The 26,871-nt window shown below is 44.8% G+C and overlaps 1 protein-coding gene across 2 annotated transcripts in view; it reads left to right on the forward strand.

The window, feature by feature from the left end:
- The window catches only part of CCDC93 (CCC complex scaffolding subunit CCDC93), a 110,831-nt gene that overhangs the window by 17,324 nt on the left and 66,636 nt on the right, over nt 1-26,871 (forward strand). Inside the window, exons 6-9 of one of the 2 annotated variants that reach the window (XM_075933242.1) lie at nt 1,690-1,746; nt 10,156-10,256; nt 11,422-11,439; nt 25,904-25,943. In XM_075933242.1, coding sequence (XP_075789357.1) covers nt 1,690-1,746; nt 10,156-10,256; nt 11,422-11,439; nt 25,904-25,943 — 216 coding nt within the window. The remainder of the gene's footprint in view (nt 1-1,689; nt 1,747-10,155; nt 10,257-11,421; nt 11,440-25,903; nt 25,944-26,871) is intronic. The other variant, XM_075933244.1, reaches the window with a different exon arrangement.

Below are 26,871 nucleotides of genomic sequence, written 5' to 3' on the forward strand. Positions count from 1 at the left end.
GACTCCTAAATCCCATAAATTCCTTTGATAATTCCAGAAGAATGGTTAAAAAAAATCTAAGCTGCTATAATAGTCTGTTTCTAAGACATCTATGTTCTGCATATAGAACTGAGAGGAAGGATGGCCCAATATCTAGGGTGATATGCTGCAAATGGGGATATTCAGTATGAATTCCCTGCTCTGCTAGGGAGGCCGACTTCCTTTTGACATTGGGAAGTCATTGAGTCTTTCTGTCTCGGTACCCTCGTTTAAATAGAAATAATGCTGGCAATCCTCTATCCCAGGGGTCTCCAAACTTTTCAGCCCGAGGGCCGCATCAAACAGCAGTTCGGGCGCCGACTACACACTTGAGGTCCAAATAAAAAACAATCAAAACATGGATGTTGTTTTTAATTATTTATTTAATATTATTTTATTCAGTTATTATTTAATAACACATTCATACACTACACATGAACACCTGTATTAGTGTGAATGGTGAAATTGTTTCCTGGATGCCAAAATAGCAGACATTTCTGGCTTTAGATTTGTTGTCCCTAACATCAACAGTGACCTGAGATTATCATCGGACAAGTTTGTTCTCAAATTGTTCTTCACATATTTCATTCTTGAAAATGTTTGTTCAACATGAATAAATAATGAAACTGAAAGTATCTTGCACACAATATCGCTCAAAAAACCTGATTATGCGAACTAATTTTGTCGCAATAATAGCTGCAAATGACCCGAAACAATTTTTAAAAATTCTTATGATTTCTTAAGTTAAACTTACCTGAATATAGTGTGCAAATATATCCACTTATGGTAGAGAGATTGTTGCTTTTAATGTTTCCTCTTCAGAATATTCGCCTGCGAATCCGTTTCTCCCGGAAGGGGGGGGGGCTTTTCCCCCTGCTCTCCCCTTCCTCTGCACGCTGTCCTCCCCTCCTGCTTGCCACCGCTCACTCCTTCCCCCCCCCCCCCCCCCCGGGGCGGAAGGGGTCACCTTTTTAAAGTTCCCGCCGGGGTTCACGTTCCCCCGCACGTCGCCGGGCGGGCGTTACCACCACCGCCCATCCTGCCCCCTGATTGGCCGGCTGCCCTGTCAGTCTGGGCGGGGGAACGCCGCCGGTGCTAACCCCCGCCCCCTGCGCTGTTTACCGCCGTGCGGCCGCTTGTCAGCGGAGCGGCCCGCTTCTCCTGCCCCGGCGCGGCGTGAGTACACGCCGCACACCCCTGACAGGCCCCCCCCCCCCCCCCCGCGGCAAAAAGGGCCCGTTCGGCGGCGGCGCCCCAGGGACGGGCAGGGGTCGCCTCGTCACACCGGCACGCGGAAGAAGGCGGGGCCAGACAAAAAGGTCTCCACGGGCCGGATGAGAGGGCCTCGCGGGCCGCATCCGGCCCGCGGGCCGTAGTTTGGAGACCCCTGCTCTATCCCAAACTGAAATCTGAGTAATCATTGCACTGAAACACTTTCTTCTGCAGTAAATCCTGTTAATTTTTATTTTGAGTGCACCAAGAACCCCCAGTCTTGGATAGGGTACTGTACAAACACAGAACAAACTGACTGTTTTTGATGTCAGTGTAGAGTTTGTGTACTGAATAACTGAGCAGCTAATTTAAGAATCAGCTGATAAGTCTGCTTGCTTAATGTTGTACAGGCTTACATTTAATATTTATTTTAAATTGTGTCAATTAATTGTCTTGCAGGATGACGAGTTTATTCAAAGGAAAGAGAAGGCTATGAAAACAGTTACTGATATCTTTGTAAGTACAATATATTGTGCTTTTATGATCAAATTTCAAAATGTCAATGTTTAAAATCCTTTTGTGAATAACGAAATGTGATATTTAATTCTAATTAATACAACTGCTACAGGGTTTTCTCATGAGGAGGTCCCAGTGAGGTACTGCATGTTAGATCTTGTTCTCAGAAAGGGTAATATATGCCATCATGTCACGTTAGAAACCTTTAGCTATATAATAAACCACATCAGTTGCCGCTTCAGGGAGTGTCTCTTTCCATGCCATCAAAAAAAAAAGTCAAAAGATAGCGCATACATAATTAAACCACTTGTGACGTAGTGGGGGTACTTGCTGGTCTGTGGTGACCTCTGCTGTCTGGAGCAAGACCCAGCAGGGAAAACCTCATTATGCAAAGGTAACGCCAAACCTGTTGAACCAGACACCCCCATGGAGAGGAACAAAGGAAGGTGGAATGCTGCTCTGGCTTGGGGGCAGGGCTGGAAGAGTGTGGGTTAGTTGTTGGCTGGGAGCATGGAGGAGACAGCCTAGGGAAAGGGGCTGGAGTTTAGGGGCCCTGTCTCCCCCCATCTCAAGGGGGCCTGAGGCATCCTAGCCCAGCTCTGTGACCAGATTACATCTGTGCTGTGCTGTATCCTGGAGAGGCAATAAACTTCCTCTATTTCACCGGCTGGTGCAGGAGACGGGGGACCCCCAACGCGCCGTCACACTCACTAAAACCCGGAAATTAAATCTATTTAAATGCATTTAAATTTCAAAACTTGTTTTCAATTTTACTGCTTGCTAAAACAGTCAATCAGAATGTATGTACTACTTCTAAGTTATGCCTACTTGGTAATGGTTTTTTTTTCCCTGAGTCATTTAGACTGTTAAGAATTGATAGTCTTTTTTTCTAATTTAAACATACAGCATGTAACCTTTTAAAAGTTAGCAGCAGTTTCTCTAACTATTTTATCAGAAACCATGTTAGTGCAAATAATGTTCTGAATTGTTATGAATTGGATAATGCCACCAAGGATTAGTATGTCAAGTACTCTTTAATTGTCACTCCCTTACCTGAATTAAAATGTCTATATAGCAGTTAGACATCTCTGTCATCTTATTGCTGAACAATTTATCTCTCTAGTCTGATTATTGGTTTACTTTCAGTGACAATAATTTGTTTCACTTGTCCGTGATGCTTTCTGTAAATTCATAGGCCAAAATTAAGTGACTGGTGACCTTTGTGGCCTCAATTTCGTATGTGTCCAAATATAATTTGTGAAGAGGCCTGATCTTCAGAAAGTAGTAAATAGCTACCCTCCGGGGGGGGGGGGGAACCCCCCATTAATGTAGGTGGAGCCGGGTACCCAGACATTGTCCCCCAAAATGTAGAACATCTTTCTTTGTATTACTAGCTGTGTTACAGTGACCCTTTGAGTAACCCAACTCCAATAGTCCACAATTCAAGTGAAGTTGAAAATTAACTTAAGGCATACCTACACTAGGAAATTATTTCAAAATAATGGGCTGTGTAGTGGGGATGCTCTGCTCATTATTTCAAAATAATGGGGGGTTATTTTAAAATAACTCCCTAGTGTAGTTAATATTGTATTCTTAGAGTTGTTATGATTCCCCTCACCTTTTAATTGTTGATGGGTTTAAATTTTTTTCTCTTGTTAGTAGTGTAATTAGGATAAGAGTAGTGATGCCACACTCCCCAAGATTTAAGCGGTGCCTGATGGCCATCCCCAATGCATTCGAGTCAGGATCATTCTCCTAAGAGCTGTCACCATTGTAAAAAGCTCTCGTCTAGATCATTGAAAGTGAGGGAGTTGCTGGTGAAACTCCTTACTATGGAGAAGATGGAGAGACCGGCCTTGGAACAAGTATCTCAAACCCCGTATGTGACCGACAGCAGCCTCTGAATGGGGCTCTTCAGCACCGAGGAATCCTCCAACCAAGGAAATGGCTAAGAGGAAACATGCCTTACCCTTTCCTGATAGACCATTAAAGAGGCTATCCCCTCAGCAGAAGTCTTCCTTGAAGGTATAGGGTTCAAGGGATCCGCAGGCACGAGGGCTGTCTGGTATGGACAAACCCAAAAGGGCAGTGCCCTCTAAAGATTCATGCCTTGTGGTTTCAGCACCAAAGTTGAAGAAGGCCATCCCTGTGCCATCAGTACCAACACAGTTGGTACCCAAGTCATTGCATCAAACCGTGGCTGAGGTCTGACTTTAACTGCTGATACAGACTTTGACAAAGATGGCTCTGACACTGCGTACCAAAGTTTCCCCATTACTGACCATGTCAAAGGCACGGGGCAACTCAGTACTGCAACAAATCCAGTCCTCCACACCACTGATACTGGTCTTTCCTTTGCCAAGGCCTCTCACCACTCATCAGGAGTTGGCGGTTTCTTCAGTACCAGGCACACCATTATTTGGTACCGACACCACCCCAGTGTTACAGGACCCTAGCCGACTGGCTACATCATCAAACTCGGTCCCACCATTTTCTTAATGACAGGAGGATGAAGGAATCTTTCTCCCCATGGCATTCCTCTGCTAAGCTATTCTCTCAGCTGCAGCTACAGCATCAGCAGACCCAACCACAGATGTGGCAAACTTTTTATGGTTCCCTCCTATTCCATTTCCTCAATCATGGTAGGGATGAGATCTGTGGGGCCTCATGAGAGCTCAAGCATCAGCACCACAAGTGACAGTGGTAGCAAGACCTCAGTCAGTGGTTCCTAAACCACCTGCATCCAGGTTTAACACTACACAAAGGGAGATGGAGGAGCTGGAAGAGACACAGAAGGGAGACCCGTTACTTCCATCACACACCTCTTTCTCCCTGGATGAATTGATAATGCTCCCTCCATTGACAACAGGCGACAACTTCAAGTCCTTTCAGGACCTGTACACAATGTTGGCCAACTCCCTCGACATTTCTTTAGTCAAGGTTCCCAAGGTACAACACAAATTAACTGATATTTTGCAGGCATCAGCATCATCGAAAATAGCATTATGAATTAATGATGCCATACTAGACTTTGCAAAGATTTTGTGATAAACAGCAGCCTCAGTTTCCCCAGTCTCAAAAAAGGCAGACAAGAAATACCATGTTCCTGCCAAAGGGGCTGATTTTTTTGTTCACCCACCTGGCACCAAACTCTGGTGATGGACGCAGCCCATACCAGGGGCAAATAGACCCAATATAAATCCACTCCTTACGACAAGGACTGGAAGAGCCTGAACATTTTGGGTAGGAAACATAATCCTCAGCATCCCTCTAGATCAGGGTAGCAAATTATTCATCATTGCTAGCAAATTACACATACTACCACTTTGAAAACATGAAGATGTTTATTGAACACCTCCCAGAGGACCACAAGACTTCCTTCCAGTCCAACATTGATGAAGGGGTCATCGTAGCAAAAATCGCTCGGCAGGCATCGTGGGATGCAGTGGACACTACCTCAAGGTCACTGGCAACATCAGTTGTCATGTGTTAGGCATCCTGGTTGCACCTCTCTGGATTCCCTAGGGAAGTTCAGGACAGTTGAGGACCTACCCTTCAGTGGACAGAAGCTTTTTCTGCCACCACAGGCACTTCTCTGCATTTGCTCAAGGACTCACAAGCCATGCTCAAGACCTTGGGAATATATATCCCTCAACATAAAAAGAAACTGAACTGTCTTTACATACCACAAAGCAGGGCACCATCATTATACTCCTCCAAGAGTAACAGGTACTTCAGATGATGGCAGAGGTTACAAAAGCTCTGCCTCTCATCTTGAGATCTAAATACAATATTTTAATATTTTTGGCATTAAAATAGAGACATCTGGCTGTATTAATTGACATAATTTTTGCAATTTTTTAATGTTAAAGGAGGGAACCTTGTGGTTAGGTAGATGGCAGAGGTTTTGGAATATAGATGCATTGAGAGATGGCTGGTTATACACAATCTCTCTCTTTCTCTATGAATCTTTCTCTGTGAATAAGCCAGTTAAAATCTTTAAAGGACAGTATTACACTTCTGCATCTTGATAACTGCCATGAATTTCAATGCCAACATTCCTCACCAGCCTCGAGAATTATCAATCATGTGTTAGTTGACTTTTAGTCCTTTCCTTTAGGCTTTGTTTCCTGTCCAAAAGGGTTTGAAGAGTAAACTTGCAAAAGGAAAAAGAATGTCCAACATGGGCTTTCTCTCCAGCCACAACTTTTAGGTCTTCTCACCTGAAGTCTCCTTTCTCCAGGGACCACTGCTGGAATCTGTCCCTTCTTCTGCAATCTCTTCTCGTTCCTTTCCTGCAACTCTTGATAGGGAACAGCTTCCTATTCTCAGCTGAACCCAGGTGTCTGGCCTTTAGAGAGGCAGGCTACCTTGTAGCAATGCTTTTGTTTACACCTATTTAACTACTAAATATCTTTTCCTCACTAATTTTTTTGCAAAAAAAATCCCAACAAAAAACAAACAAAAAAAACCCTCTTTTCAGCTAAGAGCAGTCATTGGACAGTAAGCAAAGCCTAGAGGAAAGGACTTAAAGGCTGATTCACGCATGACTGATAATTCTCGAGGCTGGTGTGGAATGTTGGCATCTTACAAGCATCTTAAGCAGACTTGTGTGAAAACCTTTTCCTTCTTCCTTTCTGTCATTAGTCATCATCATCGTGTTGCTTAAGTCATTTAATTGTTTCTCTAATTATTGTAGGCTGAGACTACAATATGGTATTACATTGGAAATTGCTCTGCTACCAGCAATTAGCAGCCATGTACAAGTTGGACCTCCTTGGTCCGGCACCCTCATCATGCCCTGACTGATCTGAAATGAGGGATTTTGCTAGACCAGGAAAGGTGAATTCCTGCCTTCTGCTGATGGACTCCAGGCTCTCCAAGGTCCATCAGCAGACTTGACCGGGCTCCTCTCAGGCCTCCATGTCCCCACCTGGCTCTTCTGCAGGACTCCCCTCCTTTGGCTCTGTGACCCCTGTCAGGCTGTGCTGTTGGGTCTGGCTCCAACCCCAACTGCCAAGCAGGCTCCACACTCCTAACTGGGCTGCGCTGCAGTGTTTGGCCCTAGCCTTGGCCATGGGGTGGGTTCCATGCTCCTGGCTGGACTATATTGTTAGATCCAGTCCCAACCACCAGGTTTCATGTTGCCAGCTCCCTGCCCTGGGCTTGTTCCACTGCCAGCCCCAGCACTTGGCTCCCGGCTCCTCTCCCAGTCAGGGCACTCTGGTCCTGCACCATCTGTGGTCCTCTTACACTAGTAATCTCATAGCTTTCCTGGTCTATGCTAAACTATTTAGGTAAGTTGTAATGGAGCCGCATTCCCAGTGTAGACCAGGCTAAATGAAATGTAGTTTTCCATCTGTTCAACATCACAGAGGTTGAGAGATCTATTGCTGCTTTGTGCTCAAAGTAGGATTAAACAACACAGCTGTTAAAAATACCTGAGCTCTGTCTGCACTACAGCCTCCACTGTTGCTGTCATCAGTGTTCCTGGTAGGTGGTTTATAGAGACAAGGTGGTGAAATTTTGCAGAGCAGATACCTTGAATTTGTAATATAGAAAATGAGCTGAGTAACTTCTCTTGCAGGGAAGTAACCATTCTAAACCTTCATTCCACATAATGAAGTAGTGAGGATAAATCACCTTTGCAGGTCATCCTTGTGTCACTTTGCACTGGAATTTGTAGGAAGAGATAATTTTCTCTAAAAGAGGATCATGTAAATGTGGAAAAAATTATTCTGTCATCTGGATTAATTATTAAAACTGTGGCCTGAGGACCTACCTGCTGTGCTCAAAGGGAATACGAAATGAAATGTATGGTTATGGTCAACATTGAAGGATAGCAAAGAATGAGTAACAGTGACTGTATCTAGAGCTGCTGATCATGAATGGTGCATGTGCTGTGAATTGAGATTTTTCGAAAAGTAGTGTTACATTCTTCCACACACTTATCAGATGCTAAGTCTAACATTTATGATCTATTTGTGCATGCTATAATTGCTGTTATGAATTCCATTCCTTAGCATGTGCCTACACAGGAAGGCACATGATAGGAGACAGCTTTCAAATTCAGCAGGCAAAGACATAATCAGATCCAGTGACTGGAAGCAGAAGCTTTTCTGTAACTTTTGGGGGGCATGAGGGGGACTCTTACCTAGTCAAAAGACTCTGGTAGCTGGAGTTTTAAGAGAAACACCAGAACATTGCAAACCTTGCAATAAAATCAGAAGAGTTGAGAACACTATTCTTGATCTGTTTTTTTCAGTATTTTCACTGCCAGTAGTACTTAGGGATTTTTATTCTTAATGTTTTAGAGACTTTGTATTGAAAAGTATCAGAGGGGTAGCTGTGTTAGTCTGAATCCGCAAAAGCGGCGAGGAGTCCTGTGACACCTTATAGACTAACTGAAGTGTAGGAGCATACGCTTTTGTGGGCAAAGACCCACTTCGTCAGATGCATGTAGTGGAAATTTCCGGAGGCAGGTATAAATATGCAGGCCAGAATCAGGCTGGAGATGATGAGGTGGATCCAATCAAGGAGGATGAGGCCCACTTCTAGTAGCTGATCTGGAATTCACACCTCCAGGTTACCTGGTTAAACATGCAAATCTCTAGCTTATACCGATTCGCCTTCCCATATGAGAGGGAGAATTGGCTATTTGGGTATAAGGAACCTTCATAATGATATAACAACATCCATGCTAAAGATCGTACAGGTATAACTATATTGGTTTAAAAATTTTTTCCCCCCTCGCCCCCAATAGTTACATTGCCACACATCTTTGTAGATAAGGTCTTGGTGGTGCTGCTTGGTACTATACAACCTCATAGCTGTAAAGACTTTGGGAATGGACGTTGTTAGTAACTCTGAACAAAACATTATAAAGTTTATTTAAAAAGGTTACAACCAAACGTTGACTTAAATAGTTTTGGAACTTTACCATTCAGAAGAAAAATGGTGCTCTTTACCATATTAATTTAAATGAAATGATCACAGAAACAGTTTCCTCACCTTGTCAAGTCTTTTTCTAACTTTCTCTTTTAGTAGTTTAATACGGTATTGAATTTACAGTAGAGTCCCGCTTATCTGACCTTCGCTTATCCAACATTCTGCTTTATCCAACATAGCTGGATAAATCCTGGGATTTGGCGAGAAATCCCCAGCAAGCCTAGAGCAGCGTTAGTATGCGGCCCCTAAGGCCAGCCGCCTCATGCTGCCATGCTGCATGCAGCCTCCCTGGCTGAAGAGGCTCCAACAGCAGCCCCTGAAAGCACGCTGCCACCGGCCACCTGCCACGTGACCCGCCATGTGACCGGGCCTGTTTCCCCTGCCCCAGCCACCCATGTCCCTTGAATTGTAGCTCACGGCGGGCAATTGAGAGTCCATCCTGCAGGTCGGAGCCTCCTGCTGGCACCGCTTGGTCACGGTGCCTGGCCCCTTCCCTCCCTGCAGCCCCCAGGTGCGGGCTGAGAGAATTGCCCCGCTCACTGCCCCGTCACTCTGGGCGCTTCTGCTGCTGCTCCTGCTGCCCTTCTCGGCGGCCTCCAAGCGGAACATCCCCAAAGTGCTGCTGCCCTTCGCCCAGAGCACCAGAATCAACTACAGGTAATCTGTACTCCGTATTATCCTACATTTTCATTAATCCGACCACCTATCAGTCCCGTTTAGTTTGGATAATTGGGACTCTACTGTACTTTTAAAATTTCTCTTGTACTGCTGATTGCATACTTCTGGTTCCAGATGAGGTGTGGGGCTGACTGGTTAGTTCGTAACTTATGTTTATAACTCTAAGGTTTTGATGTCATTATTGGATTTCTCTGCAAATGGTATTTAATTGTATCACACATTCTTTAACTTAGCTACAATATGGCATTGATTAATGTTGGTTGCTAGAATGCTGGGAGTTATTTTCCCTGCATGTTTTTTTCTTAAAATATGTTAGTATGTTTTCCCTTCTTGTATGCCAGGCTAAAGAAGCAATAATTAAGTAGACAGTAATTTCATTTAATTATCCAATTAAGACATAATTCCCAGTCAGTGAAGCTATCTGTTTAATTCTAGGGGGTCTTCATTTAAACCGGCATCCGTTTTGTTGGTTTTGACCATCTTTTCTAATGTGCTTGAAATGGCAAATTGAAGAATTATTCGTTGTGTGAAATATTCATGTATAATATTAGGGGGAAAAAGATGAGCGGGGACAGAAAAATACTACTATAGGAAGCCTTTTAGGTTTAGCTTGTTCAGGGTATACCAGCTTAATTGCAGAAACTGAATTCAAAGCCATATGGAGTAGATGGAGGAGATGGGCTCTAGAGCGCGGGATTTGATTGCTCATTATCCATTTAGAAAGATAACCATTTATTTTAAAGAAGTTCTTGACCATCTTTGAATTCATTGACTGTCTTGCAGGAAGTTTATAAACCCCAGAGGAAATACAAACGTCAGGATGGTGCAGAAGAGCTTCTAGATGAAGAGTCTAAGGTTCATGCCACGCTTTTGGAATATGGCAGGTAAGTGGGTCCTGTTAGTGTTAACTATTTGCTTATCCTGATTTGGTTTAAATGCTTACATTGTATAAGCCCTAACAACCTAGATTTTGTTTGGGAACCTTTTGTTTTCATGCGGACTACTCCGATTTCAATAGGTGTCGTTGGTTTCACATTTTAAGTTTATTTAATCTATAAACACTTTGGGGCAAGAACTGCCTTTGTAATATGTACAGTGCTCAGTGCATAGCACAGTAGATCCCCAAGCAAGGTCTGTTAGTACCACCACTGTATTTAAAAAAAAAAAAAGATTGTTTGTGACTTCTCTCTCCTAGGAGTATAAAATCCCGTGTAAATTAACTGGTTAAATAGGGTTAACCGCCGTGCGTGCAAGAGCGAGCACTGGACCAACTCCTTGGCTGGGCAGGGACCCTGTGCCTAGCTGTAGGTGGAGGGTCTAGCAGGGCACGCTACGGACAAGTGACTCCTCTGGCTGGGCAAGGCAGGGCTTGTTGCACTCACTGCAGTGCAGTGGACCTAGCCAGGCTAGAGCAGTGCCTTCTGGCCGAGCCAGTCACCGTTTAAATGGTTACACCAGTAAGCATGCCTGTAAGGCAGTGCTTACTGGTTAAATGGATAACCTTTAAATCCCTATTCTCTGCATCTAAAAAGAATGGTCTAGATTCTTGACATTTCTAACTGGGCTGGGACTTTCAGCCATGATCTTTAACTAAAGTTGCCTTTCAGAAGTGATTTCAAGTGCAATGGGATTATTGTTTTGCTTTGAAATGGTGTGAATATGATTAAAACCTTAGGAGACTGACTTGTGGCTATAAAAAGATGCTGCCTGTTCTATGTGAATAATTGTCCTGATGAAGTGACAAAAATCTAAATATAAATGCATATGAATATCTCTTGACTTCTGTAGTCTTTCCGGTTTTGTCTGAGATAAATTGGGGTGGGAGGGGGCGGGGGAGGAGGAGGACGACAGTATTTGGGAAGAAGGAACTGAAGGTACTAATGAACTTTATCTATTTCCAGCTCCTATTTCTAATATTTTCTTTTTTTCTTAGCTTAGTAATAGTTAAGGCTCTCTAATAATGGCTTTTCCACTGTTATTTCTAAGCTCTTCATCTAGTATTGTTTTCTTTTTTCAAAAAAAATTTTCATTCCTTCTCCCTCACCTTAGATTTACTGACTCTTTACTGTGAGTATTTTCCTTTTTGATCCTTTTGACTTCTATTTTCAGGCAGCAACACTGCCCTGCATTGAAGCATGCTTTATAACATTTCCTCTCATTCTCTGTGTACTGGCAATGGCAGCATGGACTGACTAACATTTTCCTTCTAGCTTGTTGACAATAAAAGTGGGGTAAAATCTTGACTATATTAACCAAACTACAGTATTTGGTTCTACAAGGTAATTTTAATCCAAATGTGAATGAGAAAAGACTCCTTTCACTCACACATGTCCTTGAACATTTGCATAAAATCTAAAGTTCACCAAAGAACATTATTTTTCAAAGGATTTCAGTATAGATACTGTAAATATTAGCTGGTTGATGAAGAAAAATAAGTGCGTTTGCTACTGAGTATAATTAGTTCTGGTATCTCTTGATCTGTTCAGAACACTACTCTAACAGTGCAATCTCTACTGCTTCTAGGAATGAGCTACCTATTGTGTATATAATGGCTAATAATTCCATAATGAAACTAACATTTTCAAAAACTGTGCACTGTAATCTTAAAATGTCACAACTGCAGATTTACCTGACTGCAAATCAGTAAATATTCCTTAGCTACCATGTTGAGAAATTTTGCAATATGCTTTAAAACGAGTCATAAAACTTTCCCTTCACAGACTTGAAATGAATGGGAGTTTGTCCAAAAGCTGCAGCATTTTGCCCATTACTAATTGAAGTATTTCCATGAAATATTTTCTTTTCAAAAAAATGTCATCTTGATTGAGTACAATTGCTGGCTTCTCCCTGAATTTTTTATTCATCTAGAAAACTTTGTCTTCAAATGTATTTTAAAGGGAACGGTTATTTTAGTTTTTGGGGTAGAATTAATTAGTAATTGTTTTAGTTACTTGTGATTTTTAGCCATACCATTTGTAATACATTTGGTTTTTACTTTTATAAAGAAAAAATTAATGTTACAGTTGGAAGTGGCTCCACTGCATTCTGATAAATCTATCTCTGCTTTATTCAATTAACTGTTGTAAAATATTCTTCGCAATGATCTGAGTTAGAATTATTTATTTAGTAAAAGATTTACCTGGCATTGCTCTGGTCATTAACTCAATTTTTGTTTTTTAGAAAATAAAATAAACATGTACATGATTGAAATCATTGCTTTGGTGGGAGGCTGGAGACATGGGGTCCAGTATGCAGGCTGCCCTGGGTGTAGGGAGAGAATTAATCCACTTCCTTCTCACCGCAGCAGCTTGGTGTCAGGTGAGAAGCTCCTCTCCATGGCTGCTGCATACTTCCCCCCTTCTCCTCCCCACCAGCTGCGGCAGATCCAGGTTTGGCAGCCCCCTGTGCTCCTCAGGCAGAATGAAGAAAGCAGCAATTTGTGCTCTTGCTCTTTGCTCTCTGATGAAGGGGAACAGCCAGTAATGTTCCCATATGAATGGGAGAAGAGCTTCAGCTTCCCCCTGCCACACCCTCCTTAAAGGATGCCTCTGGGTGGTTATAGGCTTCGAGCTGGGGTAATCCTGGAACCAGGGGAAGGGAGGGAGGACGCTTCCAGGTAGCCCCTTTCACGTGCTTGGTGATTTTGTCTTTTCTTTATGGTTTCTGTATGGTTTTATGCCCCATTTCAGACACATCCCATTTTCTTGGCACAACCAAACCCTTAGAATCATAGAATACTAGAACTGGAAGGGACCTTGAGAGGTCATCAAGTCCAGTCCTATGGCCCTCATGGCAGGACCAAGCACAGTCTAGATCATCTCTCATAGATGTCTGTCTATCTTGCTCTTCAATATTTCTAGAAATGGAGATTCCGCAACCTCCTTAGGCAATTTATTCTAGTGTTTAACCACCCTCATAGTTAGGAAGTTTTACCTAATGTCCAACCTAAACATCCATTGCTGTAATTTAAGCCCATTGCTTCTTGTCCTATCATCAGAGGCCAAGGAGAACAATTTTTCTCCCTCCTCCTTGTGACACCCTTTTAGATACTTGAAAACTGCTATTATGTCCCCTTTGTCTTTTCCTTTCTAAACTAAACACAGCCAATTTCTTTTAGTCTTCCCTCATAGCTCATGTTCTCTAGACCTTTAATCATTCTTGTTGCTCTTTCCTGGACCCTCTCCAATTTCTCCACATCTTCCTTGAAATATGTTGCCTAGAACTGAATACAATGCTCCAATTGAGGCCTAATAAGCGCAGACTAGAGTGGAAGAATGACTTCTGGTGTCTTGCTCTCAACGCTCCTGTTAATGCATCACAGAATCACGTTTGCTTTTTTTGGAACAATGTCACACTGTTGACTCATGATTAACTTGTGGTCCATTATGATCCTTAAATCCCTTTCAGCAGTACTTCTTCCTAAACAATCGCTTTCCATTCTCTGTGTGTGAAACATATTGTTCCTTTCTAAGTCAAGTACTTTGCATTTGTCCATATTAAACTTCATCCTATTTACCTCAGTCCATTTCTCTAGTTTGTCCAGATCATTTTGAATTATGACCCTATCCTCCAAAGCACTTGCAACCCTTCTCAGCTTGATATCATCTGCAAACTTAATAAGTTTACTCTATATGCTAATATCTAAATTATTGATGAAGATATTGGACAGAACCGGACCCAAAACAGACCTCCGCAGAGCCCCACTTGTTATGCCCTTCCAGCATGATTGTGAACCATTAATAACTACTCTCTGAGAATGGTTATCCAGCCGGTTATGCACCCACCTTATAGTAGCCCCCTCTATGTTGTATTTGCCTATCAAAGAAAGCTATCAGATTGGTTTAACATGATTTGTTCTTTATAAATCCATGCTGGCTGTTACCTATCACCTTATTTTCTTCCAGATATTTGCAGATGAATTCCTTAATTACTTGCTCCATTATCTTTCCTGGTACAGAAGTTAAACTGACTGGCCTGTAGTTTCCTGGGTTGTTCTTATTTCCCTTTTTTATAGATGGGCACTATATTTGCTCTTTTTCCAGTCTTCTGGAATCTCTCCTGTCTTCCATGATTTTTCAAAGATGATAGCTAAAGGCTCAGATGCCTCCTCGAACAATTCCTTGAGTACTCTATGATGCATTTCATCAGGCCCTGATGGCATTCAGACATCTAACTTTTCTAACTCTTTTCCTTACCTTGCTTTAATTTAGAAGAGGAAGCTGTATACCAGATTTGTGGTGCTAGTTCTTACCATTTAGGAGTAGCTCTTGAACGGATGGACAGACAAACTCTTTCAAATTACATAGTAGACTAGAAGACTTACTGGGCATTGCCCGGGTCCTTCAGGGCTGGGAGGCTGGCGATATGTGTGTGGGGAAGGAGGGGGAGAGGAGGTGCAGGAGTCAGGGCAGGCTCTTGTGGATGTGTGGGGAAGTATGGAAGGAGGCTGGGCATATGGAGAGTGCAGGAATCAGGTTGGGTAGTTGAGGAGGAACTCAGGGCAGGGAACTGGGTGTGTGTGGGGAGGATACAAGAGTGAGGGTTAGGAGGGGCAATGGGTAGGGTGTCCCATCTGATGGGACCGTCTCTTTACTCTCCCCAGCCAGAAGGGGCTTGCTTTCTTCTTTTCCCCTTAACCCCACTCCACCTGTCCCCTGCTGGAAGGGGCCTTCTCTCATCCTCTGTCTGGTTCTGCAACCAAAGGTGAGGGGAAATTGAAAGAGAGAGTATGCGCAGATAGTACATTAAGGGGCTCATGTGAACCCTGCTATTGCACACAAAAAGTTCCTTAATTCATGATGATATAGTATTATTTGAAACAGAACTACATGTTTCATGTAGACTACCCCTAAGAATCCATCCTTGCAGACATAGTGATTATAAAGCCCATTTAGCCTTCAACTTAATTCCTTTCAAATGCCTGCAGAAACAGATACCTTATCTATATATAGTAATGCCTATGTGGTGTAATATAGCTATAAACACAATATCTGCTGCCATATTCTCACTTGTCTTTTCTTTTGCTTGTCTTTCTGTGATTATAGCTTGTAGGCTAGCCAGAGCCGTAATTCAAAGCCAAGTCAAGTCTATCTGTTGAGTTCTATGGGCTTTGACTCAGGGCTTATATCACACTTATTTACCTATCTTTACATATCACAAATTAACTTGGGGCAAAGGTTCTAATATATCAAATTGTAGTACAGCATGTGCTACGTGGTATGTGCACAATTTTTTATTGGTATAACAGTACTTCTTTAGGAATGTGTTTGATATATTTACTAGCAAATTTACCCAACAGTTAGTGTCATTAAGTTGAGGCTCAGGGCAGGGGGCTGTGGGTGTGGGAGTTGCAAGAGTTAGGGCAGGAGCCTGGGAATCTGGGGGGCTCAGGACAGGGGACTGGGAGGTGTGGGGGGCTCAGGTCATGGGATGGAGGTGGTTGCAGCTGCTCCCCAGGGCCTGCTTGCTTGCTTCTCCCTGGGGGTACGTCTACACTACAGCGCTAGTTCGAACTAACTTAGTTCGAATTAGTTAATTCGAACTAAGCTAGTTCGAACTAACGCATCTAGAACTAAAAACTAGTTCGAACTAGCGTTTTGCTAGTTCGAACTAGTAAGTCCACATTGAGTGGACTCTGAACAGGGCTTAATGATGGCCGGAAGCAGTGCCGGCAGGGCATAAAAGGAGGACTTAGAGCATGGAGATACTGTCTCAGGCTAGCCGAGGGCTGCGCTTAAAGGGTCCCAACCCCCACCCCGGACACACAGTTCTAAGGGGTGCCCCGCTTGCAAAGAAGTTCTGGCTTGGAGTGCCCTGAGTGCCCACACTGGGCACATCACACCACTCGGCCATCAGCCCGGCTGCACTTGCCGCAGGCTGCCATCTGGGGAGAGGGAGTAATTGGGGGGCTGCAGGAGAGCTTCCACCCCCAGAAGCCCGCAGAGCCAGCCCAGTCCTCCCCATCGGGGGCTCGTACCCCATTCCTCCCTCACCTCCTTCCACTTGCCCTTCCCTAGCCCCCCTTCTTATTGATGTACAAAATAAAGATAACGTTTCTTCCAACATTGACTCTGTCTTTATTGAAAAAAACTCGGGGAGACTGGGAAAAGGAGGTGGGAGAGGGGAAGAGAAAGGCTGGGAGAGGGGAGGGCAACTAACATGATCAGGGGTTGGGAACAGGTCCCAGATGAAGAGAGGCTACAGAGACTGGGACTGTTCAGCTTAGAAAAGAGGAGACGGAGGGGGGACAGGATAGAGGTCTCTAAAAGCAGGGGTTGGGTGGAGAGGGTGCATTCAGAAAAGTTCTTTCTGAGTTCCCATAAAGAAGGACTAGAGGACACCAAAGGAAAGGAATGGGTAGCAGGCTTGAAACTAGTAAGAGAAAGTTGTTCTTGACAAAGCAAATAGTTAACCTGTGGAACTCCTTGCTGCAGGAGGCTGTGAAGGCTAGAACTAGAACAGAGTTTAAAGGGAAGTGAGATAAAGTGATGGAGGTTGGGTCCATGGAGTCCTATTAGCCAGAGGGTAGGAGTGGTGTCCCTGCCCAAAGTTTGTGGAAGGCTGGAGAGGGATGGCACGAGACAAATGGCTTGGTCATTGTCTTCGGTCCATCCCCTCCAGGGTCCCTAGGGTTGGCCGCTGTTGGCAGACAGGCTACTGGGCTAGATGGACCTTTGGTCTGACCCAGTACGGCCATTGTAAGCTCAGGGCTCAGGGTCGGGGGTCTCAGTGGACCCCCTTGATTTTCATGCACACCTGGTCCTGGGTGGCCAGGCTGGCAGCTCTCCTGCCCTAGACAGCCACTTTCCTGTGCCTAGTGCGGAGATCGTGGACGAGGTCCACGATGTCCGCACTAGCCCAGGAAGGTGCCCGCCTCTTGCGGTCCAGGGCAAGCTCCCGGGAGCCGCCAGCCTGGTCCCGGCAAGAGGGGGTGGGCTGGGGGGCATCGGGTGGGTGGCTCTGTGCCGTGCCAGGTGCAGGGTCTGCTAGCTGGGTGCTGGCAGGCTTGCACCTGGCACGGGCACCGTAGCCAGCCCGTGCCCCTTTAAGGGGTCCGGGGCCGGGAGGGGGGCATAGAGTTTCCCTGGTGTTGGCCAGAGTGGCCACCAGGGAAACCTGGGGAGGGCTAGCCTCCCACTAGTTCGAACTAAAGGGCTACACAGCCCTTAGTTCGAACTAGCTAGTTCGAACTAGGCGTTAGTCCTCGTAAAATGAGGTTTACCTAGTTCGAACTAAGCGCTCCGCTAGTTCGATTCAAATTCGAACTAGCGGAGCGCTAGTGTAGCGCATAGGAAAGTTAGTTCGAACTAACGTCCGTTAGTTCGAACTAACTTTCTAGTGTAGACATACCCTGGGAGTGGCATCACTCGCCTTCTGGCTTCTCAGCTGGATTGACATGGCCCATCTGCTGGTTTCTCACCGGAGCTCCTCTGGGGTCATTCTGGAGTATAACTGCTCCTGCTAACATACTCTTTCCTTTCCATTTGAGAGAGTCATATTCCACACACATCCAGTTTTTCTGGCACAGCCAAATCCTGACCTTGCTTTCATTTAGAAGAAGAGGAAGTTGTGTACCAAATTTGGTGGTTCTATCTCATACTGTTTAGGAGGAGTTCTTGAACAAATGGACTCATGAATGGACAGACACACAGACTCGCACTCAATCTCTAAAATATATTGTAGATTTCTGCTGAAATAGTTATACTAGTATAACTTGTCTTTGTGTGAATACAGTTAAATATACACCTTTTATAGCTTATTCTCCTTCCCATATAGTTATAGGTATGCCAGTATAAAGTGCTACAGGTTGAACCTCTCTAATTTGGCAGTGTCTGTGATCTGGCATTGTTATGCTTATAAGAGAAACACAGGATCTTTTTCAGGGGAAAAGGCAACACACTGCATTTATTGAGAATACAGCAGAAAAACAGTTAACATATGTTTTATAAAGACAAGCCCACAAACACACAAAGCCTTGTCATTGCTTTAAGTTTCCAGTCGGTTGCTCACATTAACTTACTGGCCAGGCAAGTTAAATGTGAGGGGGAGGAATGGGGGCTTCTCTCATTCTGGACTGACATTCCTATGTTGACAAGACCTGAAGATTCATGCAGGACACGCCATCTTTTATAGGATTTTTCTCCCATTCAGGTCTATGCATTTTGTTTCATCAATTCTTAATCACCATTTTAACATCTGTTCATCTGGAAGTCATTCTTCCTTGCCGTCTGACATCAGTATGTTGGTGCCTCCTTTCCAGTGTTATTTCAAGGCTGTCTTGTTTGTAAAAGGACGCTTGCTTCTTAACACTCCAAGGCTGTCCATATGTCCTCCCTTATCTGCTTTGTATTGGGCCCAATTTATGGTCTCTTGACATCTGAGTCTTCCAGCCCCCTCCCCTCTTCCAGTGCCGGGACTCTGAAACTGTTGGGCCTACAAGTTATCTCTCCACTCACATTCCATTCACTCCTCCTCCCCAAGAACTACATGATCATTTTACACATGGGAAAAGGGATACAAGTGTTTATACAAAGTTATCAGTCTAATTCCCAATACAAAGTTTATATTAACACAAACTTTTAATTCATTTATTATATTTTCTTTATAACACAATCTATATTCTAATTACTCCTAAGACCAACAGTGTGATCCTGCTGAATTACAAGGATCCTTCTGATATTTCTGTCTTTACATCAGATTAAAAAAAACAAGCCATTTGCCTGATGCATGTTTATTAAGAGTGTAGAAGACTATTCTTTCCCACTGACCAGAGAAGGGTGTCCAACAGAGTTAGTTTAGCATTCATTCTGATACTACCATTAAGCACATTACACAAAACATTATAAAACTCAGTGGTCTACAGCATTAACTGAATGTCCACTTACCAAGGGTATGGCCAAGTTTCCCATGGTTCCATAAAGTTGCAGCCATCAGTCCTGGCTCTCAGTGTTCTGTACTGTTATTTAGCTCTAACTTACTCCTGAATGTCTTTTAACAGTCCATAAGCAGTGGAAGTATTGGTAATGCTGCTAGAGAATATTGACTTCCTGTGGTTCTGCAAATTTTCTAATTTGGCACTAGTCAGGTTCAAGTGTGCTGGGTAGAAAGATTCAACCTGTATTATACTGATAAATGCATCCAGATGAGGAGGATGATACTGCTTTAACTCTGCCAGCATAGTTAAAGTGTGGGAGTTGTTTGTGGTTGCCATAATCAAAAGGCTGAATTTTACCCTGAAAGTACAGAGGCTGAAGGAGACATGTGGGCAGTTAATTGAAATCAGCCTTGGTGTCACTGAGAGCATTTGTTTAAACTTTTACTGCTTGTTCATAACATGTCAGAAACTCCTTCTACAGCAAACATCACTTTCAACAGACTTTTATCGCCAAGTAAGCTTTCCAGGAATGCCAAGCTTGTCTTTTCATACTTATGTGTGTTGTGGCTTTTTTTTCCCCTTGTGTTGTCCTTTCTATTTCTGAGTTTGGTTGATCATTTATGATCTAATAATACTTGGTGGTTCTTTGAGTGTATGTTCATGTGCATTCCAAATCAGGTGTTCATGCACACACACGTATGTTATCCGAAAGATTTTTCCCCTAGCAGCCAGATGTACAGTTAATCTGGGCATCCCCTGGAATTGTGCCTCCTTGGCATGCAATATAGTGCCCAGCTGACTACCCCTCCTCCCTTCAGTTCCCTCTTTCTGCCAGTGATAGTCAGTTGGAACTCCGTGGTGCTCATGCTCACAAGAACCTTTTTTAAATATTTACTTAGTTAATAGTAAAATAGTTGGTAATTCATCGCTAAATAGTTTGTAGTTAGAGTTGTTGTTTTTTGGATAGTCAACTCTTAGTGGGCAGGTTGATTTTTTTTTTCCTCCCACGTGCCTCAGCACAAGAGCATGCCTTGGTCTCCAGGCTTCAAAACATGTGACTCCTGTGGCAGACGTATGCCCAGAAGTGAGACGGTTGAGAGAGGGTTGTGAGAAAGATTACTGTGCAATTTTCAGAACCTTCAGGCCACGGACACTCAAGGATAGAGATCAATACCTGAAGGCACTCCAGCTGTGTCTGGTCTGTGTGCTGGCAGACTTTGCACAGAGAAAGTCTTCTTCAGTGTGTAGTGCCTCTGTGCAGTCAACGCAACCTAAGGCACCATCTAAAGAATTGTGGCATCTGGTGGACTCATCTCGAAACTTCCATCGGTGGCAACATTCACAGTTACCACCACCACAGAAGAAAAAGAGGCCAGACAGAAAGAGATCTTCCATGTTAAAGCCCAAATCCAAGCCAGGAGTGAGACCCCAGTTAGGCCACCAGGTGTCTGCACCAGCACCTGAACTGGGGGCAAGAGCTCAGGGCTTGGACACCTTGACCCCAGCCAGATTTCTGGAACCACCAACACACATTGTCGTGCCATACATGCCTGAGACCTTCCAAGCAGCCCAGGACTTGATGCATAGCTTGTTTCCCTTCTCCTCTCCTGCACCAGCTTCGTCAAGGGTGCCTTCCTGTCACACTGATGACTGACACTGCAACAAGACCTGAGAATTGAATTTTCATGCTTAGAAATTCGACGGCTCCTTGGTCATCCTGTACAGACTCCTTGGAGTCAAAGTTCAACTCGTGCAGATCCTGTCAGAGTTCAACGTCCAGCCGGGATAGACACTGATACCCAGCACCGTTACCTGCACAGTGACACAACTCCTATCCAACGGCCCTTTTGGACTCCCTAGACTTTCCACCAAAGCCCAGGTCAGACCCCAGGCTGGTACTCAAGAGCTTCGGTCATCTTTGTCTCGCCACAGGCACGATCAATCTCAGTGACAGTGCATAAGGTAGAACCTCCAACCCCTTCAGTGCACATAACTGCCTCAACCTTGATGCCATACCAGGCCTGGCACTGCAGATACTTTCAACGGCACTGATACCAGTGATGGCATCAGTACCTGCTTCTTTGGCACTAACGTGAGTCACCAGCCACAGCACTATTGCCACTATTCTGATGGGCCCTATACAGTTTTTAGGACTGTAAAGCCCTTCAACAACTTCTTAGAATGGTGTTTCTTAAAGTGTGATCTGCCATATTTTCAGCATCTATAGAGAAAGGGAAGCTAGTCTCTAGGCCATCCTTGCAGGCTGCTTTAGGCACAGCAGATTCAGCTACAAGGGTCATGGCCATTGGCAGTGCCATGAGAAGGGGGGTCTGGCTACAAGTCTTAGGTCTTTATTATGTGGTCTAGCTCACTATATGGGACTATTCCCTTTGAGACCTCCTTTCTTCCATGCTTGGTCCCAAATTACTTTGGACTGATGGGTAATGTGCATGGCAGAGAAGGGGTTACTGCATCCAGTTTTCCTCCTCCCACCTCCCATTCTCCATCCCTCTTCCTGCTTCTATATCTGGGAGTATTAGAGGAGGTTCCTCCAGAAAGTTGGGGACAGGGATTTTATTCCCAGTACTTTCTAATTTAAAAAGCCAAAGGCGTGCTTTGACCCATTTTGGGCCTGCAGGAACTCAACAAACTTGTAAAAAAGCTCAAATTCTGTAGAGTCTCCCTGGCATCCATAATTTCTTTCCCGGATCCAAATGGCTGGAACACTGCCCTCGGGTTGAGGGATGCGTATTTCCACATCTTGATTTATCAATCTTGGAAGAAATACCTGAGATCTGTAGTAGACAACAAGCTTTACCAATTTAAAGTGCTCCTCTTTAGCCTCTCCTCTGGTATTTATGAAGTACATGACAGTAGTTGCTGCCTTCCTCCTTGGACACGGACTGCAGGTCTTTCCACACCTGAATGACTGGCTCATCGGAGGTCAGTCCTGATCTCAGAAACCCATGTGACATTGATCAGAACCTCTTGCAATAATGTAGGCCTCTTTTCTCAATGAATCCAAATTCACTCTCCTCCCAGTTCAGAGAATAGTGTTTATTGGAGCAGTTCTTGATTTGACCTATGCAAGAGCCTACCTCCCCATAGAATGGTTTCAGGCCATGGCCTCCATCATTCAGGCTCTCAGAGTTTTCCCCCACAACCACAGCCAGGATCTGCCTCAAACTTTTGGGTCATATGGTCTCATGCACGTACGTGGTGAAATACTTGAGGCAAAGATTCAGACTACTTCAGCTATGGCTAGTGTCAACCTATTGACTGTCCTGCGACAAGCAGGACAATCTAGTAACACTACACCCAAAGGTGTTGGTTTCCCTCCTGTGGTGGCTGCAGCCCTCTCAGACCTTAGTAATGGATGTGTCAGTTTTGAAGTGGGGGGTCCATCTAGGACAGATCAGGACTCAACACCTTTGGTTTCCCACCGATCTCGTTCTTCACATAAATATCAGGGAACTCAGTATTAAGAGCTGGGCAGGCAGGCAGCCCAGCTCAGTTGTGGCTCACGCCGGGTTCAGGAGCTCAGACTCCATCTAGACAGAGACTGAGGCCACCCCACGCTGCTGCCTCTTTTTCAGAAGCAGCAGCACAGGGCAACAGGCAGCCAGTCCGCAAGGGGAGCTGGTTTTTTAAACTGGCTCCTCTGGCAGATCAGCTCCCATCTGGCACCCCACGCTGCTCCCTCAGATATGGTGGCTGTTGGCCCTGCCCCCAGGGACTATAGAATAGTCGAAAAATCTATAAAATATCATGATTTTACTCGACTATTTAACATCCCTACTGTCAAATAGCTATGCACTGGTGTTAACAGACAACATGACAACAGTGTTTTATATCAACAAACAGGGATGTGCATGCTTTTTTCCCCCTGTGTTACAAAGCCCTCAGGCTGTGGGACTTCTGTATAGAGCACTCAATATATCTGCAGAATGCATATCTACCAGGTGCTCAGAATGAATTGGCAGACAATCTCAGCTGCTCCTTCAGATTTCACGAATGGAGTGGTCCCTTCATCCAGAAGAGACTTATTTAATCTTCTAGAGATGGGGACTTCGCCATATAGACCTCTTTGAAACATATAACAAAAAGTGTCACCAGTTCTGTTCATTCCAGAATCTGCTCGGGCTTTTGCGGGGACTCATTCCTTCTCCATTGGAGATAGCTGCTCCAGTATGCTATCCCACTGATACACAGAGGACAGCAAAAATAAGGCAGGACCAAGCACAAGTCATCCTCAAAGCCGCAGCTTATGCTCATCAGCATTGGCACGCTGCTGAATTGCATATATCAGTGGAGGTTCTGATCCTCTTCCAATATTCCCAGGGCTTCTCTCACAGGGCCGTGGCAGTCTACTCCACCCGAACCTGGAGTCCCTCCACCTCACAGCATGTAAACTCCATGGTTAAATCCCTGGAGCTATCCTGGGAGCTATGCTGTTCAAAACAGGTTAGACAAGTCCTCCTGGGCAGCATGAAACCCTCCGCTAGAGTTTCTTACACTGCAAAATGGAAGATATTTTCAGTCTGGTCCAGTCAACATGATTTCTTCCCAATGCATGCCCCCGTTTTTGAACTATCTTTGCCATTTTAAACAGGGGCTGTCAATCTCTTATATCAGAGTGCACTTAGTTGCCATGTTTGCTTTTCATCCAGGATCTCAAGGTTCATCTGTATTCACAAATCTACTGGTTAGCAGTTGCCATATGTCCTTTTCATCCAGGATCTCAAGGTTCTTCAAAGGGGCAGTGCTGCATGGAGCCTGGGGTCAGCTGGGGATTCCAGCTGACCCTGGACTCCGCCTTGCGTTGCCCCTGGAAACACCACTGATCCTAGGAACTCCAGCTGATCCCGGGCTCCTGTAGTGCTGCCCCGTGGAAATACCAGGGCGACCTTTCCAAGGGCAGCGCTTCAAGGAGCCAGGGGTTAGCTTAGGACTACAGCTGATTCTGGGCTTCTGCAGCGCTGCCCCTTTGAAAAACCACTGGAGCGTTTCAAAGGGACAGCACATGTGATTAATTGCATGATTAATCAAGATTAAATTTTGTAATCACTTGACAACCCTAAAAAAATGCAATTCAGGGAAATGCTTAGGCCATGTGCATGAGTCCAATTGACTTTAGTGGAACATGCTTAAGTGCTTTCCCGAATCAGGCATTTATAATTACAGGCAGTCCCCGACTTAGGAACCCCCGCTGCTGCCGCATGAGACCCGGTGCCTGTGGTCTGCTGGGGACGGTCCCCAGCAGACCACAGGCACCCGGACTGAAGCCGCAGCCGCGGGGGGGTCCCGCGCCTCTGAGGCTTTGCCAGCGCAAAGCCTCAGAGGCGCGGGGAACCGCCGCTGCTGCCGCTTTGACTGAAGCGGCAGCAGCGGCGGTTCCCCGCGCCTCTGAGGCTTTGCGCTGGCAAAGCCTCAGAGGCGCGGGACCCCCCCGTGGCTGCGGCTTCAGTCAGGGTGCCTGTGGTCTGCTGGGGACCGTCCCCAGCAGACCACAGGCACCGGGTCTCATGCGGCAGCAGCGGGGGTTCCCGCGCTTCTGAGGCTTTGCTCTGGCAAAGCCTCAGAAGCGCAGGAACCCGCCCGCTGCTGCCGCTTGGGTCCCGGTGCCTGTGGTCTGCTGGGGACGGTCCCCAGCAGACCACAGGCACCCTGACTGAAGCCGCAGCCGCGGGGGGTCCCGCGCCTCAGAGGCTTTGCCAGAGCAAAGCCTCAGAGGCGCGGCACCCCGCTGCCGCTGCGGCTCTGCTCCCCGTGTCCCTGGTCTGCTGGGGGGAGGGGGCGCAGCTAGTGTGCTCCCCCCCCCCCCCCCCAGCAGACCAGGCTTTTGTTTTGGACTCTGGGGCAGAGCAGCTGGGGCGCTGCCGATTGGTCCTGCAGCGCCCATGGGCACTACTGGACCAACCCGGCAGCACCCCAGCTGCTCTGCCTCAGGTCCTGATTCAGCCGCTGCTGGTCAGTTTCAGCAGCGGCTGAATCAGGACGTCTGGGGCAGAGCAGATGGGGTGCTGCTGGGTTGGTCCAGTAGCACCCCAGCTGCTCTGCCCCAGGCGTCCTGATTTAGCCACCGAAACTGACCAGCGCTGACTACAGGAAGCCCAAGGCAGAGTTGCTCTGCCCCGGGCTTCCTGGAATCAGCTGCTGATCAGTTTCAGCAGCAGCTGACTTGGGGACGCCTGGGGTTCTTAAGTTGATTCTGTATGTAAGTCAGAACTGGCCAGTTCCGACTTACATACAGATTCAACTTAAGAACAAACCTACAGTCCCTATCTTGTACGTAACCCGGGGACTGCCTGTAATTGCTAAGGTTTACTATACTCCACCAGCCCTTTTCCCTAGGTAAGAGTATATTGTTCTCCACATTACAGCATTATAGCATGTTGAGTGCTACTCTGTATAATTACAATAAAAAAGAAAGATTGGTGGGAAAATAAAGTGAATTGTAAACATGCTGTAAAGATCTCTTATTGGAGCATTCAGTAACTATCCCAAAGCTGTCTTTTTGTTGTTGTTGTGTGTTACAGAATTCATCTCTTAGGGCATCTCTTGTATGTATAAAATTAATACAAGTGTATTTATGAAATTGAGAGTGTTGGTTGTTTCAGCAACAAATGTGTCTGATTTTTTTTCTTGTGTGTTTAGGAGGTATGGATTTAGCAGGCAAGCTGGCAAAATGGAGAAGGTAAGAGGTAACATGGATCACTGATAAATTAAGTAACACTGTGATTGAGAGAAGGAATTTTTTTTCTTCTAAAGAAACCTCAACTCTGGAAGATCTTAAAGGAAGGCTTGTGTGTGGTGTTACTTTTTTTAAAATTGCCAAATGAAACTAAAGCTCTGTAGCCCATGAAAGATACAATTGATTTCTGTCTTTTTTATCTTCCTAACTTGAAAACATCCCTTAAAAGGTCATGTGACAATCTCTTTGACAGAAATCTAATAATGGGCTGCTAAAAGTTGATTAGATGAAAATGTTTTCAAGCAATGCCCATGCAAAGGGTAATACACTATGATACAAATGTATTATACTGTGCCATGAACAAAACATTGTAGGATTGCTGATTTGACCATGCTTAGGTTTTGTTTGTTGGGAAATAGTTATCTTACTAGTACTCTTCATATCAATTTTAGGGCTCTCAATTGCACTTAGTTTTAATTGCACTGTTAAACAGTAGAATACTAATTGAAATGTATTAAATATTGTGGATGTTTTACTCCATTTTCAAATACCTCAGCTCCAGTTACAACACAGAATGCAAAGTATACAGTGCTCTCTTTATATTATTAACTTTGACTTACAAATATTTGCACTGTAAAAATGAGTACTTTTCAGTTCACCTCCTACAAGTACTGTAGTGCGATCTCTTTATCATGAAAGTGCAATTTACACGTATAGTTTGTTTGGTTTTTGTTTTGTTATGTAGCTGCACTCTAAAACTTTAAAGCTTGCAAGTCGACTTAGTCGTCCTTCTTGGTCAGCCATTCCCTAAGACAAACAAGTTAGTTTACATTTATGGGAGATAATACTGCCTGCTTACTTACAATGTCACCTGAAAGTGAGAACATGCATTCACATGGCACTTAAGCAGCCATCATTGCAAAGTATTTAT

The sequence above is a fragment of the Pelodiscus sinensis genome, chromosome 7, assembly GCF_049634645.1.
Source record: "Pelodiscus sinensis isolate JC-2024 chromosome 7, ASM4963464v1, whole genome shotgun sequence".
Lineage (NCBI taxonomy): Eukaryota > Metazoa > Chordata > Testudines > Trionychidae > Pelodiscus > Pelodiscus sinensis.